The sequence below is a fragment of the Microtus pennsylvanicus genome, chromosome 5 (genome assembly GCF_037038515.1).
Source record: "Microtus pennsylvanicus isolate mMicPen1 chromosome 5, mMicPen1.hap1, whole genome shotgun sequence".
Classification (NCBI taxonomy): domain Eukaryota; kingdom Metazoa; phylum Chordata; class Mammalia; order Rodentia; family Cricetidae; genus Microtus; species Microtus pennsylvanicus.
In genome coordinates, this window is record NC_134583.1 from 111,924,612 (window position 1) to 111,949,257 (window position 24,646).

At 43.8% G+C, this 24,646-nt stretch overlaps 1 protein-coding gene across 8 annotated transcripts in view; it reads right to left on the bottom strand.

Moving 5' to 3' along the window:
- The window catches only part of Sgms1 (sphingomyelin synthase 1), a 260,799-nt gene that overhangs the window by 19,186 nt on the left and 216,967 nt on the right, over positions 1 to 24,646 (bottom strand). For all 8 annotated transcript variants that reach the window (XM_075973840.1, XM_075973838.1, XM_075973839.1 and 5 more), the window contains 2 exons: positions 17,944 to 18,782; positions 1,507 to 1,624 (listed from right to left, as the gene is read on the bottom strand). In XM_075973840.1, the coding sequence (XP_075829955.1) occupies positions 1,507 to 1,624; positions 17,944 to 18,566 (741 nt within the window). In that variant the 5' untranslated portion in view covers positions 18,567 to 18,782. The remainder of the gene's footprint in view (positions 1 to 1,506; positions 1,625 to 17,943; positions 18,783 to 24,646) is intronic.

Here is a 24,646-nt window from a genome sequence, read left to right on the forward strand (position 1 = left end):
AGGTTCATTGATGACTCTGGCTGACTTGCCACTCTGGACTTGAAGAGCTGATTCAAAATGCACACACCCTCACAAAGGCACAGCCCTCGAACAAGGGAAGGGAAAACAGGCCCCAGACGCAGACTTATCGTCAGAATCCACATCTACCTACTTCTCTGTGGCAACTTTACCAATATCCAGACTCTATTAAATAGAGTTGAACTGTCCTTGGGTGTGTGCCACAATTGTCAGGGGACAGTACAGAACATTCTGTTTATCAACCACACTGTCAGCAAGAGCTGCCGGACTCTCAACGACAAGGTCTTTCCAAATAGAAAATAAGGAAATGAACGAGCGAATTCTGTAATCTGGACATTGCAAGTGGGTTCTGGGAAGCATTCACAAAATGAAATGTGAGGCTGGCTTCCTGGGAAGGACTGAGCAAGGACCAGGAACAGAGGGGGACAGAGATGGAGGAGGGCTGGCTGAGTGCGGTACTCGGAACGTGCATTCTCCAGAATGCAGTGAACCTCGCAGAGTCAGGAAAGCAACCCATTGCCTCTGTGGGAATGTTTGCTAAGTCTGAGAGGAAACAAAGTGCACACGAAAACCAAAAGGATCCAGAACTCCCTATCATAAAGATGCCACGAAAAAATCCAGAGAGAATATTGCAGGCCCCTTTCCAAAACTTCTCTGAGAAGATGTCTCCTTTGGCAGGAAGAGACTTAGAGAGGGATGGGACCAAAGACAGCTGGCTCTTGCGGCACACAGCTCAATGCAGATAAATGATCTCAAAGTATATTATTGTATATATATTATATAGCAATATATATATTTAAATCAAGAAATCAAGGCAAGAACTTAGTTTCTTTCCGTTCTTACTGCACTAAGGAGCTTTAATGTATTAAAGAATTAAGTCTTTTTCTATTTGATGACATTCCAAAGGATTTTCTAGTTTAAATCTCTTCCAAAGTAATGGTTATTTGAATCTGGTACAAAGGCAGAGCCACCAAGCAAGAGATACAGGGCAGCTTCAAAATCTTCTGGGATACAAGAAAAGGCAGCAGATGCAAGGCCTCTCATCCTTCCCAAGAACAGTCTCACACAAACTAGCAGAGGGCTGCCAAGGGCCACGCGTGTGCCTGCCTGGCCCTGCCGAAAGCACTGATGGGAAGACAGAGAGAGGGACGAGTGCCACAGGAAACAGCTTTCTGTCTCAGTGAAGGAACACAGATGAAGGCTTCCAGATCTGCACAAAGGAACATATCTAATAGTCTGGAGGAAGCAAAGAGCTCTACCCCCATAGAGAGCTCCCAGCACACTCCCTAGCCACACTCGTTCCTATCTGGGAGGGGCTGGCGAAGCTGGGGAATTCTGAGAAGGGTGTGGCCGTCTGGCCCTATAGCTGAGGGACATTCCCAGATGAAAGTGATTCTGAGCAAATTTTCATCTTGGCCTTAGTGTAAGGTCCCCAGGGCAAGAGGAGAAACAAACGAAAAGGGGAAATGACAGGGAGGAATAATTTACCTTCGGAGAACAGTTGAAATGCATGCCGGGTACTGGGAGTGTAGTTACATACATTGTAATACACCGATACAGGTACAGCGTGCCCACTATGCAGAAAAATCTTCTGCTAACAATAGACCTAGAAAAAGGGAAAAACAGGGCAGATTCTCAGTCAAGAAATTCCGCAGGTTCATTTACTTAAAAGTTTTCAAAGACCCAACAGAACAAACCCAAAAACCTACTCATGAGCTTGAAATCAGGGTGGTAAAGTATCACTGGCAAAAGATCTAGGTGGGGAGTTTTAGAATACTGTAGGCTGTGCTTTATATATACGGCCATTGTCCAAAAGGATCACACAGATTTATACTGCTACAAACTAGGCTTTATGGGCCTTAAATCTGAGTTGACATTCAACTAATGGATAAGCAAATCTTATTCAGAGTGGTCCGAGTCATGCAGGACCGGGGGCATTTAAATTTTCTGTGTCTCTCTGTCTAAAACGTCAAGGTGCTCAGAATGACTTGAGCACAAAAACTTCAAGGAGTCAGACAGGAAACAGTGAGGGACACATCCGGAACTGACGTTCTCGGCATCCTGGCATCAAAGGAAGAACTACGAAGAGCAGAGTAGAACCCGGACACTGCTCCTCATTGCTTTGCTACCCCAGACAGTACTTCTCTCCTCCTCCTAATAGGTAAAACAGGGATAACCACTCTAGAAATACTATCTGGAGCCCCCGACAGAGAGCAGGCATAGACAGAGGGCTACAAAACAGAAAGAAGGACAAGGAAGAGCCAATAGTTTGTAATGAGCGAGATGAATACAGGCACATATCATGTCCTATGAACTCTAGCACCAAATTCTACCTGTTTCTTAGACTTGACCTCCTTAATGTAGTCCTAAGTGTCTCCTTAAATAGAAACCTTCACTCTCTAACTTTCTCCCACTCAGCCACGGGCTATGGAATACAGCACATGGTGTATATCACATATTTAGGCTCAAGGTGTTTTTCTTGGCTTGGGTAAATATGATTTAGCAAAAAGGAAAATTTAGGAACAGTGGACAGGTTTTTCCTTTAGAAAAGCAAATGTGTGGTTGCTCTACCATTGTCCTCTACCATTAGCTTGGTCAATGGAGTGTGGAAGCCAAATGAAATACTGTCATTCGTAACTGTTGATTTAGTAAGAGCAATAACGTGACCCACTACCTGTATGATATATGTGTGTGTATCACAACTTCCTACTACTCTACTGGCATATCACCGGGATACATACAGTTCAAGCTATTTCAGGATTTACTAAATAAAGACGGGTGGGTATTATGTCTCCTTATCTGTATTTCACAAGTTGGTCAGAACTGTCATTGTCAGAGCTGGCTTTAATCATTTTCTCATAGTCACGGGGTCATATCCCTGCCAGTGGTGAGAATTCACTCTACATGAGGCTGCCACAGAGAGGTGTGCGTCTCTGGTTTCAAGTTTAATCACAAGAGAAGTGAAAACTATGGTCAACAGATGTCAGTCGAGAATACCACAAAGGAAGTGCCGATGTGAATAGAACGGGCAGGCTATGGTAGTCACTGTGATGTTCAAAAGCAAAGGATTTATATTTTAAAGAATTGTATATACTTTTAGTGTACAAAGGCATTCCTTTCCCAAATTCAGGAATTCCACACACTTTAAATTCTTTATGAAAAAAAAAAGGCTCAAGGAACATTGAAGAAGAGGGAGCAGAAACATTTTAAGAACCAGAGGATCAAGGAATTTGCTGTGAGGTTATGCTTCCTAGGACTGTCAGAAGGCACACTCATAGAGTCTTGCCCACAAGACTACCCAAATAGGAGCTGGAACAGAATGACACCAGTGGACATGAAAGAGGAGATGGGGAAAGACCATGAGGCCTCAACCCTTCATGAACTACACAAGGAACTACAGGCAACTAAGGAATGCCGAGAGCAGGAGATATCGTCTTCTGCGGGGAAGAACACACCAACCGATCAACTAATACCAAATGAAAACATACATTCAAGTAACACTGTGTAGACTGAGCAAGTTGTATTTATGTATTTTGGAATACATATATGTGTGTAACAACAATTAATGACAAAAGAGGCTATGAGTTTGAGAGAAAACATAGGGGGAGTATACAAAAGGGACTAGAGGAACGGGGAAATGGTGTAACTATAATATAATCTCAAAAAATATTTTTTTTAAAAAAGAAAAACAATCATAGAAGGAATGCCCATGGGATACTACTAGAGATTAAGCAAATGCCAAGAAGGAGTTAGATGCTGGATATAATTCCTCGAAATCCAGAACATTCATCGAATGTCCAGAAACATGCCTTTCGTGTCCCAAAGTCTGTGTTCCATCTGCTCACACTGCAGACTGTCAGTGCACAGACTGCATCTGCTAACAGACTTCCCACTATTGTTTTGCACACCAGGCTCACTACTACCCACCCCCTTCAGAATATTATATCTGCCAAATTTGCATATAAGACAATGAGTAAAATTGTTAATATTTTATATACAATTAAGACTTGCTACAAATGCATGCTGCTTCCAGTACAGGTGACTTATATAGCTTTGTTTGAGACAGGAATTGGGATAAGGAGTTGAGTTCAGGGCCTTGGAATACAAGCAAGTATTGAACCACTGAGCCATGGCCCAAGGCCCCTACTGAACTTTATAACATCTCTAATTTCAAAAAGGAAATGGGACTTAGAATCTAATTGTGTGATTCAACAACCAGGCTAAAAACAGCAGTATTATAATGTTTTTGGCATTTAGTACAAAGGTTTAAAATTCTAAAGGAAAAAGGGCCAAAGAAATGAATAGACTATAAAGTTCAATTAAATACTGGAAAGAGTTCTGCCGCCCCAAGTAGTCTCTTTCCATGAATCCATAGCAGCAGGACATGCGGCACTCTTGGCTTAGAGTAGAATTTCCACTCCCCAAAGGACTATATCAATGGAAAAATATTATTTGGCAGTATGCTACTTGCCTCTATCTCTGCCTCCACCCCCAAACAGGGTTTCATGTTTCCCAGGTTGGTTTTAAACTCTCTGTGTAGCTAAGGTGGCAGATAAGAGCGGGCACGCCCACTGGCACTTGGCTCAAAATTAAATTACTCTACTTCCCAAGATCTTAAAGACCAGCACATTTAAGGGAATTATAAGCCGGGTGGTGGTGGCGCACACCTTTAATTCCAGAATTGGGGAGGAAGAGGCAGGAGGGTCTCTATGAGTTTGAGGCCAGCCTGGTCTTCAGAGTGAGTTCTAGGACAGCCAAGGCTATACAGAGAAAACCTGTCTTAAAGTCAAAACCAAACCAAAACAAAAGAAAGAAATTGTAGATAATGACTACTCTGACTCCCAGCTTTACTATACTGTTTTGTGATCTTTCCATTTGTTTCTAACCCATTTCTCTGACATAGACTTCATCACCTAAATCTTTCTGGAAGTTCTTGGCTTTTAAAAACAAATAGACCCATATAAAAAAACAGTGAACCAAATAACACATTCACAACTAAGAGGCAATAACAAGGGAGATGCTGTGCAGCATAATGCGCGCCGTCGTAGGCAGAGAAAAGGTCCTGTGCAGTGCAGGTCTCTGCTCAGGGATTCGAGCATGCGATCCACGGGGACTCGTCTGTCACTGGGCCACAGCAGCGCCACTCACGTGCTAGCTGCTTTACCTTTAACAGAGACTTTCTTGGTGACCTCAGTCATTTCCATGTATTTCCTACAAAATTTGCTTCTTTGTCAGGAAAAAGGAGGACAAGGGCAATGCCTTCCTTTTTGGTGCATCAAGGAAACGGGTTAGCAATGAACAGAAAAGGCTATGGAAAAGAACTAAGAATGGATATTGCAATACTTAACTTACCATTTTTTTTATTGTAAGTCAAAAGTTGTCCGTATAAAGGTAGGGAATTTTGCCAAATTTCTCCTTCATGCCTTCAAGCTTTGTAGCATTAATTCATTCTGTTTCTTTCCTTTTATACCTCTGTGTGAACATCTGCACAAGTGTATAAGCACTACATGTGTGCCTGTTGCCCATGGAGGCCAGAAGAGGGCATCAGATCCCCTGTGACCAGAATTACAGATGGTTGTGAGCCACTGGCTGTGGTGCTGAGAATCACACTCAGGTCCTCTGCAGGAGCAGCCTCTGCTCTTCACCGAGAGCCTTTTCTCCAGCCCCCTGTATTCTTAAGATGGCCCAGCAATGAATGGCTATGATTTCTTTTTCACAGAAGGCAGAACTGAGTCTCAGGGAGTCTAAACTGAAGTATAATTACATAAGACAAAAAGGCTCTGGAACTTGTGTGAGGAATCCCATTTTGAGTTCCCACATGAGAGTTAAGATTCTATTAGCTGGGTGGTGGTGGTGCGCACCTTTAATCTCAGAACTAGGAAGGCAGAGGCAGGTGGATCTTTGTGAGCTTCTGGATCCCAACAGCTAGTCCCCATTTCTGTCCACACACATTTGCCCTGTAAACCCTTTCGTTTATCTGCCAGAATTAATCTGCCCAGATGCACACTGTCCCTCCAACCCACATCTTTTTTTTTTTTTGGCATTCACATTTTAGTTTAAAATATTTGCTGAGATGGCTTCATCCATTCAGACAGGTCTGAAAATCCCTAGTCTGAGCTCTGCCACCTTTCTCCCCTACTCTCCCCTCCGTACTGCCCCCCCCCCAGCACTTTCCACTCCCATTACAGCATTTGTATCTCCAGAGCACCAGAAGGCAAAGCAGGAAAACTCAGGGCCTTGAACTCAGGACTGTTGCGGGAAACTCCAAAGAAAGGCTATTCAAACAGATGAAGGGGCAAAGACCAAACTTGCAATGAATCAAAACCAATGCTCTCCTAAGGTCTTTCAGAACTCACTTAGCAAGATGGCAGAATGAATCCAGATAGCCAAGCTCCTACCCCAGAGATGTGTCTATTTATGTGCAATGTCTTCTCAACTTTTTAAAATCCAACTCAAAGAAAGTTCACACTGTTATGGTTTTCTGTCTCTTTAGGAGACAAGCCACGCCCACTCCCTCCCCCATCCACTGAGGCAGGCTGATCTTCAGCTTCCGGCCTGAGTTGGCTCTTTTTTCCATCTTCCTCTCGGAGAGGCAGCTTCTGCCTCTCTCCCCACTTCTCTGCTTCTCCCCTTCTCTGTCTCTTTCTCCTCTCCTCTCTCTATCTCCCCCTTCACCATTCCTCCTCCATAACCCCCTGAATAAATATTCAACCTCACTCTGCATGTCGTGTCTATCCATGTCTCTGTCTCCTGCCCACCTGCCATGTGTCTCCCTGCCTGGGACTAGCCATTGCTCTGGGACCGGCAATCATCTCTGCCTGGGACTGGCTGCTCGCAGGGCCCACTGTCTGCCACCACATGGCCCGCTACCACCATTTGGGACCTACAGCATTTCTGCTGCCTACTGCCAATGGGGATCTTGCAGCATTTTTTAAAAAAATATAAAACACACTTTTGTTATCTGCATTTCTATTCCATTTCACAAGAGACTTTAGGTACCAGTTGAATGGAAGGATCCCCATAAAACCCAGGGCTCTAAGGACTATCCATGACACCCCTTGGAAGAAAACACTTGTGGTCAGTATGCCTAACCATTTGTTGACCTATTAGAAAGTTGGGGAACAAAGTTCACGTGGTCTGGGAAGGAACCACTGGCTTTGGCGGAACCTTTAGGCCACAATGAAGACAATGGCTTTAGTGATGCATGAGGCAGAAGAGTGATACACGCTGATATTCTCTCAGAGCTGCGAACACTGACTGCTGACTGACCAAGAAAAACAGACCAGCAGGAGGCTCTAGTGCCACCCTGTGTAGGAGGTGACAATAGCTGAAGGTACAGCGAGGAGACTCAGATTTAACAGACCAGGTACTGGGAAAAAGCATCATCAAGGAAGAAAACTCAAGATGTTTGGGTTGAAGACAGGTAAGAACAGAGAAGCTCTTGCTAAGAAGCATAAGGGAACAGCACCAGCATGTGGAGGCCCAAAGAGGCCAAAGGTCACAGAGTTTGGGACTTGTTTCTAGTTCATTAAAGGTTATTGTGTTTCTAACTCAAAGGTCCCACCTATATGTAAATCAGAGTTCTGCTCTCACAAGTCTTGCCAACAGGTGTGGCTAGTTGCCAGATCTCAAGCTCCTGAAATAGGGAAGTAGTTGGTTCCTACCTAAAACAAAAGTCTAAGGAACCAACTAAGTTTCAGTTCCCTATAAGGAAATAACTAGGGATTCCACCCAGGGAGTGGTTTGCCCACAGAGTACCTGGTCTAGGGCATGAGTCAAGGGCATGGGCAACAACTGTGCCCCACAACTTTCAATTTGTATGTGAATGCAGTCCTTTTGTTCTACTCCTACCTTTTGATATCAGGGGTATATTAAGCTGTTGGAAATTAAACACGGGTGAATTTTCAGTACTCACTGACATTCCCTCCCAATACTATCCTATATGTTTCTGCATTTTATTTTCATTTGCGTCTTCATATTCTTTACTATATGTCTAAATCCCCATGCCTCCACTCTGGAAGAGGGTATTTTTGCCAAGGCTGGCCCCAACACCAGCCTGAGTACCAAGCACTGTGGGATGCTGTGAATTTATTTCTACTCAGCATCATAACAATATTGGGTAAAAACGACTATCATTCTCATCTTGTAGGTAAAGAAGTGATTAGGCAAATAGTTTGACCATGTAAGACTTTAAGACAATCCTGAAGCCATTTTTGACAATTCTGAATCCTCTCAGCCTCTGTGCCATAGTGCTTCCCCTCCTCCCCTGGGAACCAAGGACCTAACAGCTACACTAGCACATACTCAGTTCCTGAACAATTACCCATATACGTGAGTTTTGGTTCGGTCTCCTGGGAAACGGGGTCAAAATGACCTCTTACCTCATCTGATCTGGCAACAGCTCTCCAGTCAATTATTGGTAATAGCCCTTTTGAATAAGCCAATCAGAATAGTCAAAGAACAACTCCCCTTGCTTCTGTGGCCCCTTTAAAAGTAAACTGTAGCAGCTATTCGAGGTCCCTCGGCTTCCCAAATGCTGGGGGACCCTGTCATGACAGAATTAATAAAATCCTCATGCTTTTGCATCGGCTGTGGTGTGTGAGATGGTCTCTGGGGATGACGCCTTCTCGGTGTTTGGACGCTAGAGTCCAACAACCACAGCGCTCAGTAGGTGAATGTCAGACTAAACCAGGAGAATCATCCCATAGGCACTATCCTGGCACTAGGAGGCTGCTGGGAGAAAGAACACAGAGACATCTGTGGTGGACAGCTGAGAAGGGATTAAAGGGACTGTTGGGGCACGTTAGAAAATAGAAGGTAAAATGAATCCACTTAAAACCACAGATGCAGATTAACAATGTGAACTCAAAGTTATTATTTTCTCTCTGGTGAGATGAAGAATTAGAATTTTTAAAAATTTACATAAAACACACACACACACACACACTCAAACATACACACACCACCACCACCACCAAGATCAGATTATTTAGCTTATTTGTTCGTGGGTATTTCTGGCAGCTGAAAAGTCCAAACTCTTGGTGCCAGTGTGCTCAGGGCCTGGTAAGGGGCTCCTTGCTACATTACCACCATGTCAGAGACCGTGAAGCGAAGCAGAGCAAGTGAGACAGCCTGTACATCCCCTCTTCAAGACGGGGAGCCCACCTACCTGACTCATCTAGTCCTCATTATTTCCTAAAAGCCCCACCTCCAGGGATCATTAACATAAAACTTGGGGATTAAGTTCCAATGTAAATTAAGGAGTGCATATTAAAACAGCATTACTTTTCATTATTAGCCTGACTCCACAAAGGATCATTCCTTACATTGTCTTAGTGTTAGAAATAAAAATTTAACTTGACTCTGGTAAAGGACTAACACAGAATAACTTAGTCAAAATGCTGGCATTAACCAATTCAGTGGTTATCCAGGGAAATCTAGTTTTCCCATAATTCCTTTGGCCTGGACTATTTAGGCCATGAAACCTAAAATGGTAAAGGTGAGCCCAGTTAAAACCACGTGGCGCTGTCTGGTCCCACAGGTTCATCTCACAATGTTCCTCAAAACAGAGGAGGCCAAGCACAGAGTACAGGAAACTGGGGGTAGATGACCTGAGAGGCAAAGGGTTCAGAAAAGATCCCCAGAAAAACAGGAAATCATCTCAGTCCTGAGGCAAGAGAGATGATGGGTCAGAATCAAAAGAAAAAAACAACAAACTTGGTCAGAAAAACAGAAAGTGAGACTATGAACTTGGATAAGCTTGGTCAGTCAACCGAGTGGAGCACTAGGTCTGCAGTTGCTGGTGGAGAGACATTTATCCCAAAATGGTGGTTCTGACTTACCTCGGAGGTTACAAGGAAGCACGCAGCTAGGACTGAACTACGTACATTGGCTACAATGTACAGGGAGCAGACAGATCACGACAACCACAAGGGGTGGTGAGAACATCCTAGCATCCCGTTCAGATGTCTTCCAGATGAAAAGCAGCGCACAGCATTATTCTAAAATCCAACCCCATCTGTTTTTATCCTGTTTGTCCTTTGTGCGTGGAGATAATGCCACAGTATGTGTTAAGAAAATATATTTCCGGAGAGTGTTTGTTTTAGTAGCAAAAGTTCCAGACTGGGCTTACACCAAAGAACCGTCACTTCCCAGCATACGTTCCTGTGGGATGTTGGACAAGTCAACAGATTCTCCAAGTCTCAGTTACTTTCACAAAGAGAAAAGAATAGCACCATTTATTTTTAAAAGGCTTATTAGATCAATGGTATTACAATTCATGTAAAAATTGTTACTTAAAGATCAGCTATTTTGGAATCTGCCTCTTGACTAGTTGTAAAGATTTTTGACATGGAAGAAAATTTTCAGAATCAAAGAGTAGACACACAAAAGATTCAGTTACATGTAGCAGGAAAAGTAAGGAGAAAAGAAAGAGAAGAGACTACTCTGAGCTCTTCTCTCATTTACTCATAGAGAGAACTATGGACAGCATACCAGCCAATCAAATAATGGGAGACGTGTCAAAAACATTACAGTAACAAGAGGGAACTTTGTGTTCCCAGTTTGAACATTTGAGACATGACTATGGGATCAGTGGAAAATTCCCCCAGAATGTTCTCTGCAGCACCCACAATTCACTGAGGTCTCTGTGCTCACAGATGAGCACTAGGGGAACCTGAACATTAAACACACAGGGGTTTTCTTCAAGAGAAGGAATGCATAATCTACTATCCTCCCAAAAGGCTGAGAACCAAAGTGGTTAATAATAGCCTAGTGACCTTTGCACTATCTATGTGGTTAGAGATTGCACTGGATCCTCTCCTAGGTCCACATTGTAAGCTTGTTTTTCTCAGTCAATGCACAGAACCCATCTTTATGGATCACATCCATCTGTACTTAGCTTACTTTATTCCTCAAAGAGATTTATGTATGTTTTGCTGTATATGAGGGATAGAATTAATTATCACCAGAATACATTATCACCAAATTGTGCTATGCTTAAATATACCTAAGGAAACTAACTATTAGGGATCAGACTCCAGAAGTCTGAACCAACACTGACCAGTGAGTTGTGCTAAATGGAACTAGCTTCTTGCCTCCTGCAGACAGAGGTTGCAGAGACCCTTTGCAATAATGCCTGGTAAATAACTAAACAGAGAAAGATGTTGGAAGGGCAATTAGAGAAGAGCCATCTGGTCTACCATAGTGTATGACAAAGTGCTGATCAAATGAACTGACCTTAGGAAATGGCTCTTCTGGAACTCGGAAAGCAAGCTACTTGAATAGAAACCTGGAAAGAATTGTTTCACATCAAATATTCTACATCAGGTGCTTTAAGAACTTTGCTTAATCTTCACCATCCAAGATAAGAAAACCAGGAACAGTGTGCTGACAGTATCTGCGGCCATAACCTACCATGGAGATTACAGAGGAATGACTACTTGGAAACACAGCTAATGTGAAAATAGGCACTGAGGGAGCTCAACTAGGGCAAAATGAAAGACAAATGTCAGTGGACAGTCCTGTTAATACCAAACAGACCTAAATGATTAAAATAGCTCTGACCGAAGCAGCTGCCAATCAGCCCAAAGAGCCTGTCCTCAGAAAGTAAATTCTAGTCTCAAAAGAAAGGGAATGCTATAGTCTTAGGGTGGCAGAAATCTAGCAAAGATACAAGACTCCCCAAACAATATGAAACAAGGCGGCAGTGTAGCTCAGGCCTAGAGGAGGTGCAGTAGCATGGGCGAGATCCTGGGCTCAGTCACCAGTTCTGCCTGCCTACCCCGACATACACAAGCATACAAACTTTAAAATTAAAACTGAAAGTGAAGAAAGGCTCAGTGTCCTTCTGCTTTTGCAAAGGACCTGGGCTTTGGTTCCCAGTTTCTAAGTGGTAGCACAGACCATCCGCAAATCCAGTTCTAGGGAAGCCAACACCCTCAGGCACCAGGTACACACATGGTATATATACATGAATGCGAATAAACACATATACATGAAAACACAAATCTTAAAAACAAAAACTAGTTTTTTTTTCTAGTAGTAGAAATCTCTTTCTACATTTTAGTGTTTACATTATGGGTAAACACTAAAAATCCATCTTGGTACTGGAAGAACCAAGAACCACCCCAGAAGAACAACACTGGAAAACTGGACACGTGGAGACACTTAAATACAGATGTCATTTCCTTTATCCGCTTCCTTCTCTTTGGGATCAGTTTTCAAAGAACCCATTCAATGATCTTTTCCACTCATCAACCAGTCCCACTGTGACCCTACAGCTCTTTAAGGTGCAATATTCTCCCTCATCACCAAACATCTCTACCATTAAGTTCTTGAGTCCACCCCATAATCCAACTGCTTTCTTCTTTTTTCTTTAAATATTTACTAGCACATTTAATTTGTTCTTACATAATTTGCCACTCAGCCAACTGACTTACTCTACTCTTCTTAAGTGAATGTCTAACCCCAAACCATGACAGAAAACCCAGCACAGGACATAGACTAAGAGTGGAAAAGGCCAAGGAGAAACATCTTGACCTTGACCTGACTCCAAGACTGGGGTTTGAAATCACAATCTCTGATCTTGCCCTAAAGTCAGGCTGCAGAATCCCACCAATCACTGAGGCCTGAGCAAAAACCCCACCAATCCCTGGACTTGCCTCAGAATCAGACCACCAAAACCCACTAATCCCAAATCCCCCTGGAAAACTCCACCCCTGCTCCCAAGAAATATATAAACTCTGTACCCTGTTGTTCAGTTTGCTGCTGCTTCTCATAGGAGGCAGCCACCTCACCCCCACCCCCAGGTTTGTTGCACAGTGTGGTATTTTCGCTAGAGTCGAGCCCAGCTGTAACAACTTTCCCTGGAGCCTGAGCAGACTGAACCAAAGTAGAACTGTAACACTTTTACAGGGAAAACTTTCCCCTAGTCCAGCAGAATTGTAACACTCTGGGGGACCTAAGTAGAGCTGTAACACCCCCCAAATCCCCTCACCCCATGCCCCCAACCCCAGCAGCCTGAGCAGAGCTGCAATACTTCCCTGGAGCAGAGGAGAGAGCAAGCTGAGCTGGGACAGCTTTGATGAGGAAACCTTCCCCTGCCAGAGCAGAGCTGGGACACCTGCATGGGGGAACCTTCCCCCAGAGTGGGGCTGTAAGCTGCAGAGCTTACAGTGATTCTATGGTTTCTTCTGCTCCCTACTGACAGAATCCCTCTCCTTCTGAGCTCCAATGCTTACACAGACCACTTGACTTTGTTCCAAAGAAAATATATTCAAGTACAGTTGTGAGTACCCCTGAATTGGTGGAATCTCCCTCTTTAAATAACATAAAAACCAGGGCTTCATGGGCAAATCCAAGGCCTCATGTGTGAAATACACTATAACAGAAACCAGTTGTGTTCACTATGGCAATGGGGGTCACAAACAATTCTCTGAATTCAACTCTTGCTATCCTGTTACCTAAAAAGCAGCCATATCATTTTAATTTTTTTATCATATTTATTTATTTGGGGGTGTGCGTGAGGGGGTGGGTCATAGCACAACTTGTGGGAATCATTTCTCCCCTTCCACTACATGGATTCTGAGATCCAAACTCCAGTTTTACGGTGTGGTAGTAAGCATCCTAACTGAGCATCCTGCTGATGCTATATAATTCTTCCACAACACAAGTGTGCTTGCTTGTATCATTGTGTGTCAGTGCTTTATCACACTTGACATTAAATCCACAACTACTGGTTCCATCTGAGACCCTGTCTGTACCTCACTGGACAGTTCTCCCCAGCCATTACAGATACTTTGGGACTCAAAGAAGCCAAAGAAATAAACTCATCCTCAAACACTTGCTATGTCTTCTACCTGGAACATTCTTTTTCAAATACCTACTTGGGATTGTCTTCCATTTGACTCAAGTGTGTGAGGAACTGCTGTCTCATCCGGGGCCTTTCACAATTACCCAATCTGAAAATACCACCTCTGCCCTATTTCCAACACACCGAAGCCCTTACGCTGACTCTTGGTCTCTAGCTCCCTTACACTGACTCTTGGTCTCTAGCTCCCTTACACTGACTCGTGGTCTCTAGCTCCCTTACACTAGCTGACGCCAGATCCTGGGCTGTTTGCTGGCTGCCTCACTCTGCCCAGACTAATCACTATACTAGAGGCCTCTTCTCGCTGCAGCACGCCCAGGGTCTAGCACTGCTGGCTTACATACAGCAGGTTCCTCAGTGAACTCAAGTTGAATGAATGGATGGATTTTAAATGAACACACTCTATTTATATCTGCCAGGCCCTGTCACAGCATCAGGATAGAAGTGGGAGTGATGAACATGGCATCATTTCCTCCTTAAAGGAAAATTAAAAAAAAACAAACCTGTCACTGAAGGAGACACATGCAGAACTGAGAGAAGAGAAAGTGTTATGAGCTGAAGGTGTTTACAGGGAACGGGAGCAGCCGCGGGTACAATAGGGCAGACTCAATTTTTTTTTTGTGAAGAGCCCTGAGCTTCAAACTAAGAAGTTGTGTCTTCATCAGCTTCCACAGTGTGGATGCCAGTTAGAAATAAAAGGAAAGGAGGAGACATAACTAAACTAGAATTGAACTAGAACATAGAACTAGAATTGACCGAGCTCATTATTTAGACAACACCAGCTGAGTTGTTCTACATTTCTAGAAAATGCCACTGGCCAGAGAAGGGGAAAAGCAACTTAGGAAACACAGCTCACAAATCTGGCCTGGGTCCCAGAGAGTCTGAGCCCCCTGATCACCACACTCGGTCTCACCCTCGCCTTAATCAGAAAACCTGCCTTGGAAACCTCGATGCCGCCTTCAGTCAAAGGTCGGCAATGTCCTGACAGGGTAGGGCCACAGGAAACATGCAGGGGTGACACCGTGTTAGCTGAGAGCCTCAGCTCCATCCGTCTGTGAGCTCCAAATACTCTTTATGGTGCTTTCTTAAAACAAGGGATACCTGGTTTGCAGTGAAGTCTGACACAAAGGCAGAGATTTCCCGGGAATTTTTCCTAGTCAGTGGCTTGAAAGTCCAATTCTAAATGAGGAGACAACATTATTTACAATTTTTAAAAACCAAAAAAAGGTTCAGAACCTACTTTCACAGTGAAGGACAACTGTATACAACATAAGACAGAACTGAATGTCACAAATTCAGAATCAAAGTGTTCAGAACCCTACAAGTCTGGGTAAAGGACTGATTGGCAGCAGATGTTGCCCAAAATTCCAGTAATCTTACTTCTCAATTCTTCATCATCTTTATCTTTTATCTTATGTTAGAAAGTACAAAGGGAAAAGGAATAGAGGGTCTTTTTAAGGACTCCAGGATTCTTAACGTCAGAATAATTTGGGAGGCAGGGATGGAAATTTGGGCTTTGCTGGGAACTTAATAGTAAGCCATCCGGCTGGTGGATGATGGAGAGATGGGCCAAACTCACAAGAAACACAAAAACAAGAAAAGTTAGGGAGGGAGAGTACCCCATAAGCAGAAAGCTCCATGTTTTCAAGCCAGTCCATAAATAAAACTGTCACATAGCAACAGCCAGTTAGCTAGAAATGAGAGTGGGTGTTGGGGGTAGCGTGTCCAAGGGTGAGCCTTGTGATGACAGCAGACGTGGCAGTTATCAGCATAAACATCCTGCTCTATCAGTTCGTGCCTCTCCCCTCTTCCACGCCTGGACTGCCACATACACTGGGAGAGGTCACAGACAGTCAGGGTGGGGGACGCTTAGGACAACAGTCTAAGGTAGAAACTAGAGTGAAGGCCGTAAAGACTCCTTAGCTGGCTGCATTCAAGTTAGTTACCTGACTACTCCAACCCCATCACAGTGGCTTACCCGCAATGTTAGGGCCAACCTAAAAGTTTTCTAGGACAACAGGAACCTTGACTGAGAAGCTGATATTTTTCCTGGGAGGGGAACAAGGCTCCTGAGTTGAAAAAGTTCATCTAAGCCACCTAGCATGCAAAGTCACAGCTGGGGCTAGAACCCAGGCTGCCTACTCCAGCACGGAATTAGCTGTGTAGAAGGCATTCCAAGTGGTTCATTGTTGTTGAACAACTTAAATAAATAAATTACTATAGTATTGGTAGTAAGTACAAGGAGAATACCAAATTAGAAAATTTAAAGAGAAACAGATTTGGGGAAAATTCCCTGCTAGAAAAATAAAACATGTAGAAATTAGTCCTGTGTGTAGGAAGCTCATTCAGAAAAAGAATGAAATCACAAAACACCTCAATTCTGCAGTTAGTCTGACTTATTGAGTTATATTCTGGGGCAATAGATTTGCCTGTGTGTATGAATTTTGGTGAAAAGCCAGAAAGGGAACTGGAGAAAAAACAAATTTTAAGGGGAAAAAAACAAACCAAAACAAAACAAAAAAACCTCAGTAAGCTTAATTTGAGCTGCCCTTCCCTCTGTGAAGGAAGCATGGGGAACAGGTTCAGGCTTTTAGGGAGAAAGGGCAAAAAGAAGCAGGACCAATGCTGTCAGTCAACAGAATGTATGCAAGGAATCCCAAACCTCGCTATCTCGGAAGCCAATTCCTCTCAAAGCCAAAGCAACAACATTTTTTTTTCTTCAACTAGATAGCAGAGCCCATCAGTTCCATTTCAAATTCTACTTAGATTATAAATTTGTCAAACTAGCCCCAAGAAAACCCTTGGCTATGCCAGTGACTTTACCAAAGTGAAGATGATCTCCCTGATGAGGTCAGCAGGTAACCTTCCCTTTCTACTTGTAGACGCCTGACTTCATGAACTGAGAAAGAATTTATCCAACACCAGGAAAACACTCAGAGCCAAACTGAACAGAAATGCTCTACCTGCATTTTTATATTTTATTATCTTGGAAGACAATTTAATATCCAGCCTTCGTTCGGCTCAGGCAACTCAGTCTACCAGAGAGAAACTCAAAACGGCTGGTGGCTCCATCATCAGAAGCTGCCCCAGAGTGACAGTTCCAGGTCTGTAGGGAAGCAGCCCCAGTTCTGGCCTCAGTCCCAGGCATGGCCCTGCTCACTATGTGGACTTGGTTACAGTGCCCCAGGGGCAACAGCAGCAAGCTTGGGCTGTGGCCAGGGCACAGTGGTACCTCTTACTGATGATCCCAGTCCAGTGGGTAGGGGAAAATGGTCATTCCCAACTACCACAGGGAAGCCACAAAGATGTTCCACTAAGGGAAAACAAAAAACAAACAAACAAACAAAAAAAAAACCCCGAGACACCAAGAACAAGAGCAATGAATTAAAACCAGGGGAAGACACTTACCTAAGCAGACAGTTCACTTTAGGAGATCCCTGCCGTGATTACAGCTTGGGACATAAGAATCACTTTGGATCCAACTAAAACCAAATACAGACTTAGCCACCCACTGCTTTAAGTGCTACACATTCTATAAGATGCAGTCATACAGGTTTCACTACATTCTACCTGCTTAAGTTAAACGAGATATCAGTTTTCCCCAACCAAAGTCATTACAGAATAGCTGTCTGATTGATCTATGGGTCAAAAACTATGAGGACCTACTGATAAGGTTCTGGGTCTGGCTGGGGGTGAGGAGGAACTATTCCACCACTCACAGCTCACCCTCCAATTGTCAATTCACCTGAGTAACCACCAAGCAAGACTAGGTAGCTTTATCATACCTCCCCTGCCCCCCAAAATTCAACAGCCTTTACTCTATGAAGATATCTGAAAACAGACCGCCATCAGTCATGGTCTTAATTCTGGAGGAACTGTATCAAACAGGCAACAAATACAATATTCTCTCAAAGCTCTAGAAGCTTTAGTTAGTCCCATTTCAAAATTATTCAATATGCTGTGATTTCAACACTTGGGTAAATTTCATTTCCAAACCATGATTAGATGCCAACCCATCATCGCTGGATCTTAAGACTACGGTTTACTCTACTTACTTGTATTTTAAGAGCAGCCACTGAATTAACCAGAGTCCTACAAGGATCATGCCGTTAATTTCGCAAATAGAAAAGGCCCACTGCACCCGGTTAAAATGGTCAAAAAACGTGTCCGGTAGTGGAGGCTGCACCTCCTTAGGAGGTACTCGTTCATGGACGACCGAGATCATCACTGTAGTGAGGACAAAACAGGAAAGTGCATAAAGAAAGGCCAGAAAAGTCTTGCCCCACTCCATGGGGTACTGGGAGCGCTCTGGTTCTGGCATGGGGATCTTTATCATCTCTTTCCTATACCCATTTGGCATTCCATTGGGTTTAATCTTGATGCTGAAGCTGCCATCGGGGTCGGGAATGTCGACGCCAACGCTGAGATGCCCGTTGGCGTGGCCATTCTTGTGTGCTTCGATATGGTGCTCCATTTTCAGGGTCTCGATCATGTCTAAGAGTCGCTGCCCGTTGTCAGATGAGACTCGGCACAGTGGGGGCTTTTTGAAATCCTCTTGGGTTAGGTTGATCAAGTCCTGGCCTGTGAAATGCTCGAGAGGTTCACAGTATTCTGGCATAGCATTCTCCAGCAGCCAGTCTGCCACCTTCTTGGGTGACCAATAAACCACTTCCTTCATGGTACTGGCAGACAAGATGCAGCACCCCCAATTTGCACTCAGACGTCAGCAGTCACTGTTCGTATAAGGCAGGACACTATCCCTCCTGGGCCGGGTCATCTTGTTGGGTCTCATGAGCAGAGACTCAGTTGGCAAGGTGGTCAGGGCAGTTTAAAACTCGTCATGGAGCGGTGTCCAAACATTAACTCGCCTCATTTCTGAACAGGATTCTTCCTTCTGTGGGAGGAAAAGAAAAGTTTAGGACCACGGGACTTCTAGATCAGTTCCTTCAAAATGCAAAGAGGCTGGAGGTACATTAATCAAACCGTGGAAGGACAGTCATTGGTAAACTGTTTCAAGTGTGTTAGTTTCAAGTTTTAATGACTCCCTGGTCTAAATCTTCCATGAAAGATCATTAAGTTGAATCTGAAAATGTGTACGGTCAGGGACAGCAGTGGATGGATCTCCCAGGGAGTATTTATTAAAATAACACAACAGACTCTGGACGCTGCTCAATAGAGACCATTGGTTCTCTCTGTACCTAACACACTTCCATGACATCACAGGAAACAGTCTGGCATCCTTGCGGACTCCATCAGTCTCTCTGCTGGGGAATGCTGAAAATGTGCACAGGATGTGACAACTTTGGTGTCACAGAAGAAAATCAGAGAAATGCTGGTCTTAAGATCATCTGGTCCAATCCAACTTTACAAGCCTTTTTTGTTCTTTTCTTGCCACAAAAGCTACTAGTTCACTTTTTCCCAACATGTGTGAGCCCTAATACAGAAAAGAGCACCCCAGAGGCTGACTTGGTTGGCACAACACAGGCAGAACCCAGGGCCAAGGCTCAGGTGATCTTTCTATCCTCAGTCACTCGACACTTCTGTAGATCCCCATGGCTTAAAAAAAGAGGATCTGATCCACTGCTCATCTATACAAGAGGAATGTGTCCTATAAAGGTCAAAGGTCTTGCCCATAGTTGAATGTATAGAGGGGATGTAAGTTCCATGTATGTATTTGTGGTGGTTTATAAGAAAATGGCCACCAATGGGAACTGCACTATTAGGAGGTGTGGCCTTGTTGGAGGAAGTGTGTCACTATGGCTATGAGGTCTCTTTTTCTTAAGCTTCCCTCACTGTGACAATTAGCCATTTTCCTGTTGCCTGTGAGATGTAGTGCTCAGTTCCAGCACCATGTCTGCGCCTGCACTCGGCCATGCCCCCTTCATGATCATAATGGACTGAACCCCTGAAACTGTAAACGAGCCATCCTCAATTAATGTTTTCTTTATAAGAGTTGCCATGGTCATGGTATCTCTTCATAGCAATAAAAACCGTAACTAAGACAGGCAGCGTTCGTTAAAATACTTGACCAGCGGTGTAACAATCAAAGGCCTATGCTCTAGTGAAGACCCCAAGGGAAGGATGCACACACAGAACAGATGCAACCAGAGGCCCTGAGTAATGCAGAAAACACACAGTACTGCAGAAAACACACAGTACTGCAGGAAACAAACAGTACTGCAGAAAACACACAGTACTGCAGTAAACACACAGTACTGCAGGAAACACACAGTACTGCAGAAAACACACAGTACTGCAGTAAACACACAGTACTGCAGTAAACACACAGTACTGCAGTAAACACACAGTACTGCAGGAAACACACAGTACTGCAGGAAACAAACAGTACTGCAGAAAACACACAGTACTGCAGTAAACACACAGTACTGCAGTAAACACACAGTACTGCAGTAAACACACAGTACTGCAGTAAACACACAGTACTGCAGAAAACACACAGTACTGCAGTAAACACACAGTACTGCAGTAAACACACAGTACTGCAGGAAACACACAGTACTGCAGGAAACACACAGTACTGCAGAAAACACACAGTACTGCAGGAAACACACAGTACTGCAGAAAACACACAGTACTGCAGAAAACACACAGTACTGCAGAAAACACACAGTACTGCAGGAAACACACAGTACTGCAGGAAACACACAGTACTGCAGGAAACACACAGTACTGCAGAAAACACACAGTACTGCAGGAAACACACAGTACTGCAGTAAACACACAGTACTGCAGTAAACACAGTACTGCAGTAAACACACAGTACTGCAGTAAACACACAGTACTGCAGAAAACACACAGTACTGCAGTAAACAAAGATCAGCTAGGCTATGCTTGATGATTCCGAGGGTTCCCGTTTTTCTGCCACTGATTTCTTTTATAAGTGCATACTAATTTTGTGACAATCACTAAAAAAAAAATAAGGAAAGATCAAAGCAAAAGCCCCAACTTCATATGCAGGCCACATAGCTATGAAACGTGGCAAGCGGTATCTCTCCTGCTTGCCTCACTGTCTGAGCTTCAGCCTGTTCTCTTTAAAATGGGTGCAGTAACAATAAAATATTTCCTTCAGAGGGTTGCTGTCAATCACTGGGTCTATATATGAAAGCGGATGAAACAGCTGAGCTTTTCAAGAGGTTGGTGGGGCACATGTCTTTTTATCCTGTTTCAAATCATCAGTCCTACGCAGTAGGCTCTGTCCACTTTATCTCCCGCTACAACAAACTCTACCACCTGGACTTTTTCTGACATGATTATTGCTATGGTAACTACAGAAGGCGCTCCACACCCCTAGAAGCTTAAAAGCTGGAAATTATGAGTGACATCGTTTCCCTAAGAATGCGCTCATGGAACTGTATCTGGTAGTGTGTACTGTGCCTTAAAAGGATAGTTCTTCCACCAAGCACACTCAGCACACACTGTGCTCTTCCCCCTGTGCACACATTAGGAAGGTACACACTTGAGGCATTCCCAAGTAGAGAAAATGCTTACGTGGACTTCTCAAATTGACCTCCAAAAGCTTACCTACTCTGCCCATCCATTTTCTTTCCAGTCTCACATCAAACCGTCAAGTTGACTCTAGACTGAGGACAGACAGCATGTGTCCTCCCGATTTCTTATAGCACCAACAGAAGTACCAACCTTAAGGACACACCCCAGTCCCTTCCAAGTATTGGAGGTGCTGGATACCCACCCCCACTCTCTCCTAGCTAAGCACCTGCAGGTTCCCAGAAGCTGAGTGCCTCACAAAGGCAGCTACTTCAAGCAGCCACACATTTCATGTCCCCAGGGCTCAAAAGCCACTCAGTCAATAACTGGCCAATAGCTTCACGAACATCCATAGCATCGTGCAGACTGTGTAATGGAAAATAAGCCTAATAGTGTCACTAATATTGAAATGTCTTTTAAGCTACCTTGGACAGTCAAGGAAATTATGAGCATTTTCCAGAGAGAAAGCCCATGTGACTTCTGCATATGCATAACCATTTCCAGGGAACCTCAACTGCGGTGAATTTGGCCTGAGTGCCAAAGGCATGCATAATAAACCCGAATCCCTGCACAGGCTGTACAAGACAGAGGCCTGTCTCTTAAGCATGAGACCCACAGCCTGGCCTCAAACACTCCCCAGGACATCTAGGGTAACTGTTTGAGAAACCCTCAACATCTACAAGAGGAGGCTAAAGAAAAACCTTGACTTCATGTTCAGGCCCAAGGGAGAAGGACATTGGCTTTCTCCTAAGTTCCACATCCCATAATTCTTGCCCAGCACAGGAAGCGCGCCAGTGTCTGAAACCCTCAGAACCACAGACTATACAAAGGTCAAGACATTTATCACTTCTCTCTGATAGAGAAATAGACAAACCATTTCTTACCGAGCGATAACAAACTTCAAAACAGAAACAAATAAAATTGTGGGAGATAATTTAATATAGAGCTAAATATCTATCTGGCATAGCAAGTACTTCAAACATCAACCAAATAGAGGAACAAGAATCTTTCAAAGTCATATCCATCAAATCATTTTTGATAGCCAAAGGAACTCTCCAAAATATGCTCCAAGATAGGCCAGCATCTTCTATTCTGTAGCCAACAAGGGTTAAAAAGGCATTCCCTTCCGAACAGAGATCCTGCACTTCCTCCAATCTGGGATACTTTCCCTCCTCAGAGGTCTACACCCAGCCCTTTCCACATCCCCCAAATCCCTTCCTCACTAACATCGGTGACACACACAGAATCTAACCTCCTGGCGTGTCTGTGTGGGAGACCACTCAGATGGTTCTCTGCAGGATAAACATGTCAGGCAGCCAACACTGGTGCCTTAGTGAGGGAAGTCCTTTACGTGTTCCCATCTCTTTCGAGTGAAACCAAGCCTAGTAACTATCTCACCCACCTTCCCACAGGCTGCAGCCATGATGAGAATCCAGTCACATTAAAGGGATAAAAGCCTCAGGTTTCTCCATTAAGCATCTTATTCTTTAAAGAACGCCCTACCTTCTTTTCCAGGGACCAACTGGGCCCACAGGGACACTTCACACACTTATGGAAGCTGTCCTTTCAGATAGCATCTCTAACGTCCCATCGCTCCAACACAGGGCTAAAGACTGTTTTCCAGCTTCATGAGGAAACAAACCTTTATTCTAAGGTGAGCTTGAAAACACTCATGTGCGTGCTGTTTGTCTGCAGCTGATGCTCAAGTTAGGAAACTGGGAGAAGTCATTTCTGGGGAAGTGACCTCGCGGACAGGGGCCTAGCTTTTTAACAGCCACTGAGAACAAGCGTGTTCAGAGACCCCAGGGCCTGGCTGGAGACGCAGAAGTGAGAGAGCCATTGCTCCCCTGGCCTCACTCACTCAGTGGAGATGGAGTGAAGGATTTCCACATGGAGACAGGCAAAACATCTCTACAGCTTGACCTAGAAGACAGGTCATCTTAGTCAACACCCATCATCATCTGGAAAAGCCAGGCTGAACTCACGCACGTCCCAGCTTACTGGATTTATAGCACAACATGGGGGAGAAATGCAGAAGAATGAAAAAGAAATAAACATTTCCTCCTGAAATATCCCAAAATTTAAGAGACAGAGATGGTATGGGAACTCTCATCTCTAATTTTTAGAGACAATGTAGAGTCAGATTTTGATTTGTCTAAAATTTTATCCATAGGAAAGAACTGGTTCTACAGCCAAGGGGCTTGCAGAATGCGTCTGCTGCCCAACAGTCAACGGCCTCAAGCCCGGAGCGCGGCATCTACAGTCCTCAGCAGCTCCATTAACGGAAGGCAGACCAGAGCACACGTTCATTACAGGGTCCAAGCCCAGCAGGACTTCCTATTTGGTCTTCACCAAGTGAAAAATAACTATACAAAATTCAATTGGACTCAGATTCTTAAAATAGTTACTTTAGTCTCTAATACTATAAAAGCCTTTCAATGATACGTCACACCACTATACAATGAATTTATAGTTAATAATGAAAGCCAGATCTCCACGGAAGAAAAAAATAAACTAAAGCAATCATTCTGGAAATACAAAGATGACTCAACCAGGCAAAATCAGAAAATAAATCTTTTAGGAGTATTTGCTTACACTTCTTCAAAGGGAGCTATTAAATGGCCTGTCACCTGGAAAAGTCTAGAAATAAAATAGCATTGTGATAATAAAAGCCTGTGAGAATTAAGAGTGGCATAAAACTAAAACATCACACCAGCAGTCTCAGTACTCGAGTCTGAGGCAGGAGGACGGCAAGCCTGGGGCCAGCCTGGGCTACCTAGCAAGACCTAACCTCACAAACCTGTAACGACACTATAACATCTCCCCTAAAAGACTAGAATTAGGAATTGGTTACAAAATGAAATCCAAATCACTAATTCATATCACTTTACTATGAAACAACTGACATTTTGCAAAAGCTTCAAGTTTAGAGAAAGGTTTCTGAATCTACTAGAACATTCCATAAATGCCAATAATAACCTAATTAACCCCCTAAGTCAATGGAATACTTACTTCTCCATGAGTTCAATTTAGATATCTGCTGGAATGGGTTTTTTTCCCCCAAAGCAGTTCTAGTAGGCTGCACCTTTTCTTATTTAGCTCTTCGAGAGTTAATTTAAGTAAGAGTTTAGAAATTACATGTGAAAGATAGAGCAACAATGCCGGCTTAAAGAGCTACACATTCGCTTCTACAGTCTGGGGAGTTTTAGAAGATTCCTCTGAGCTGCTATAACCTTTGCTCTGGCCTTTATT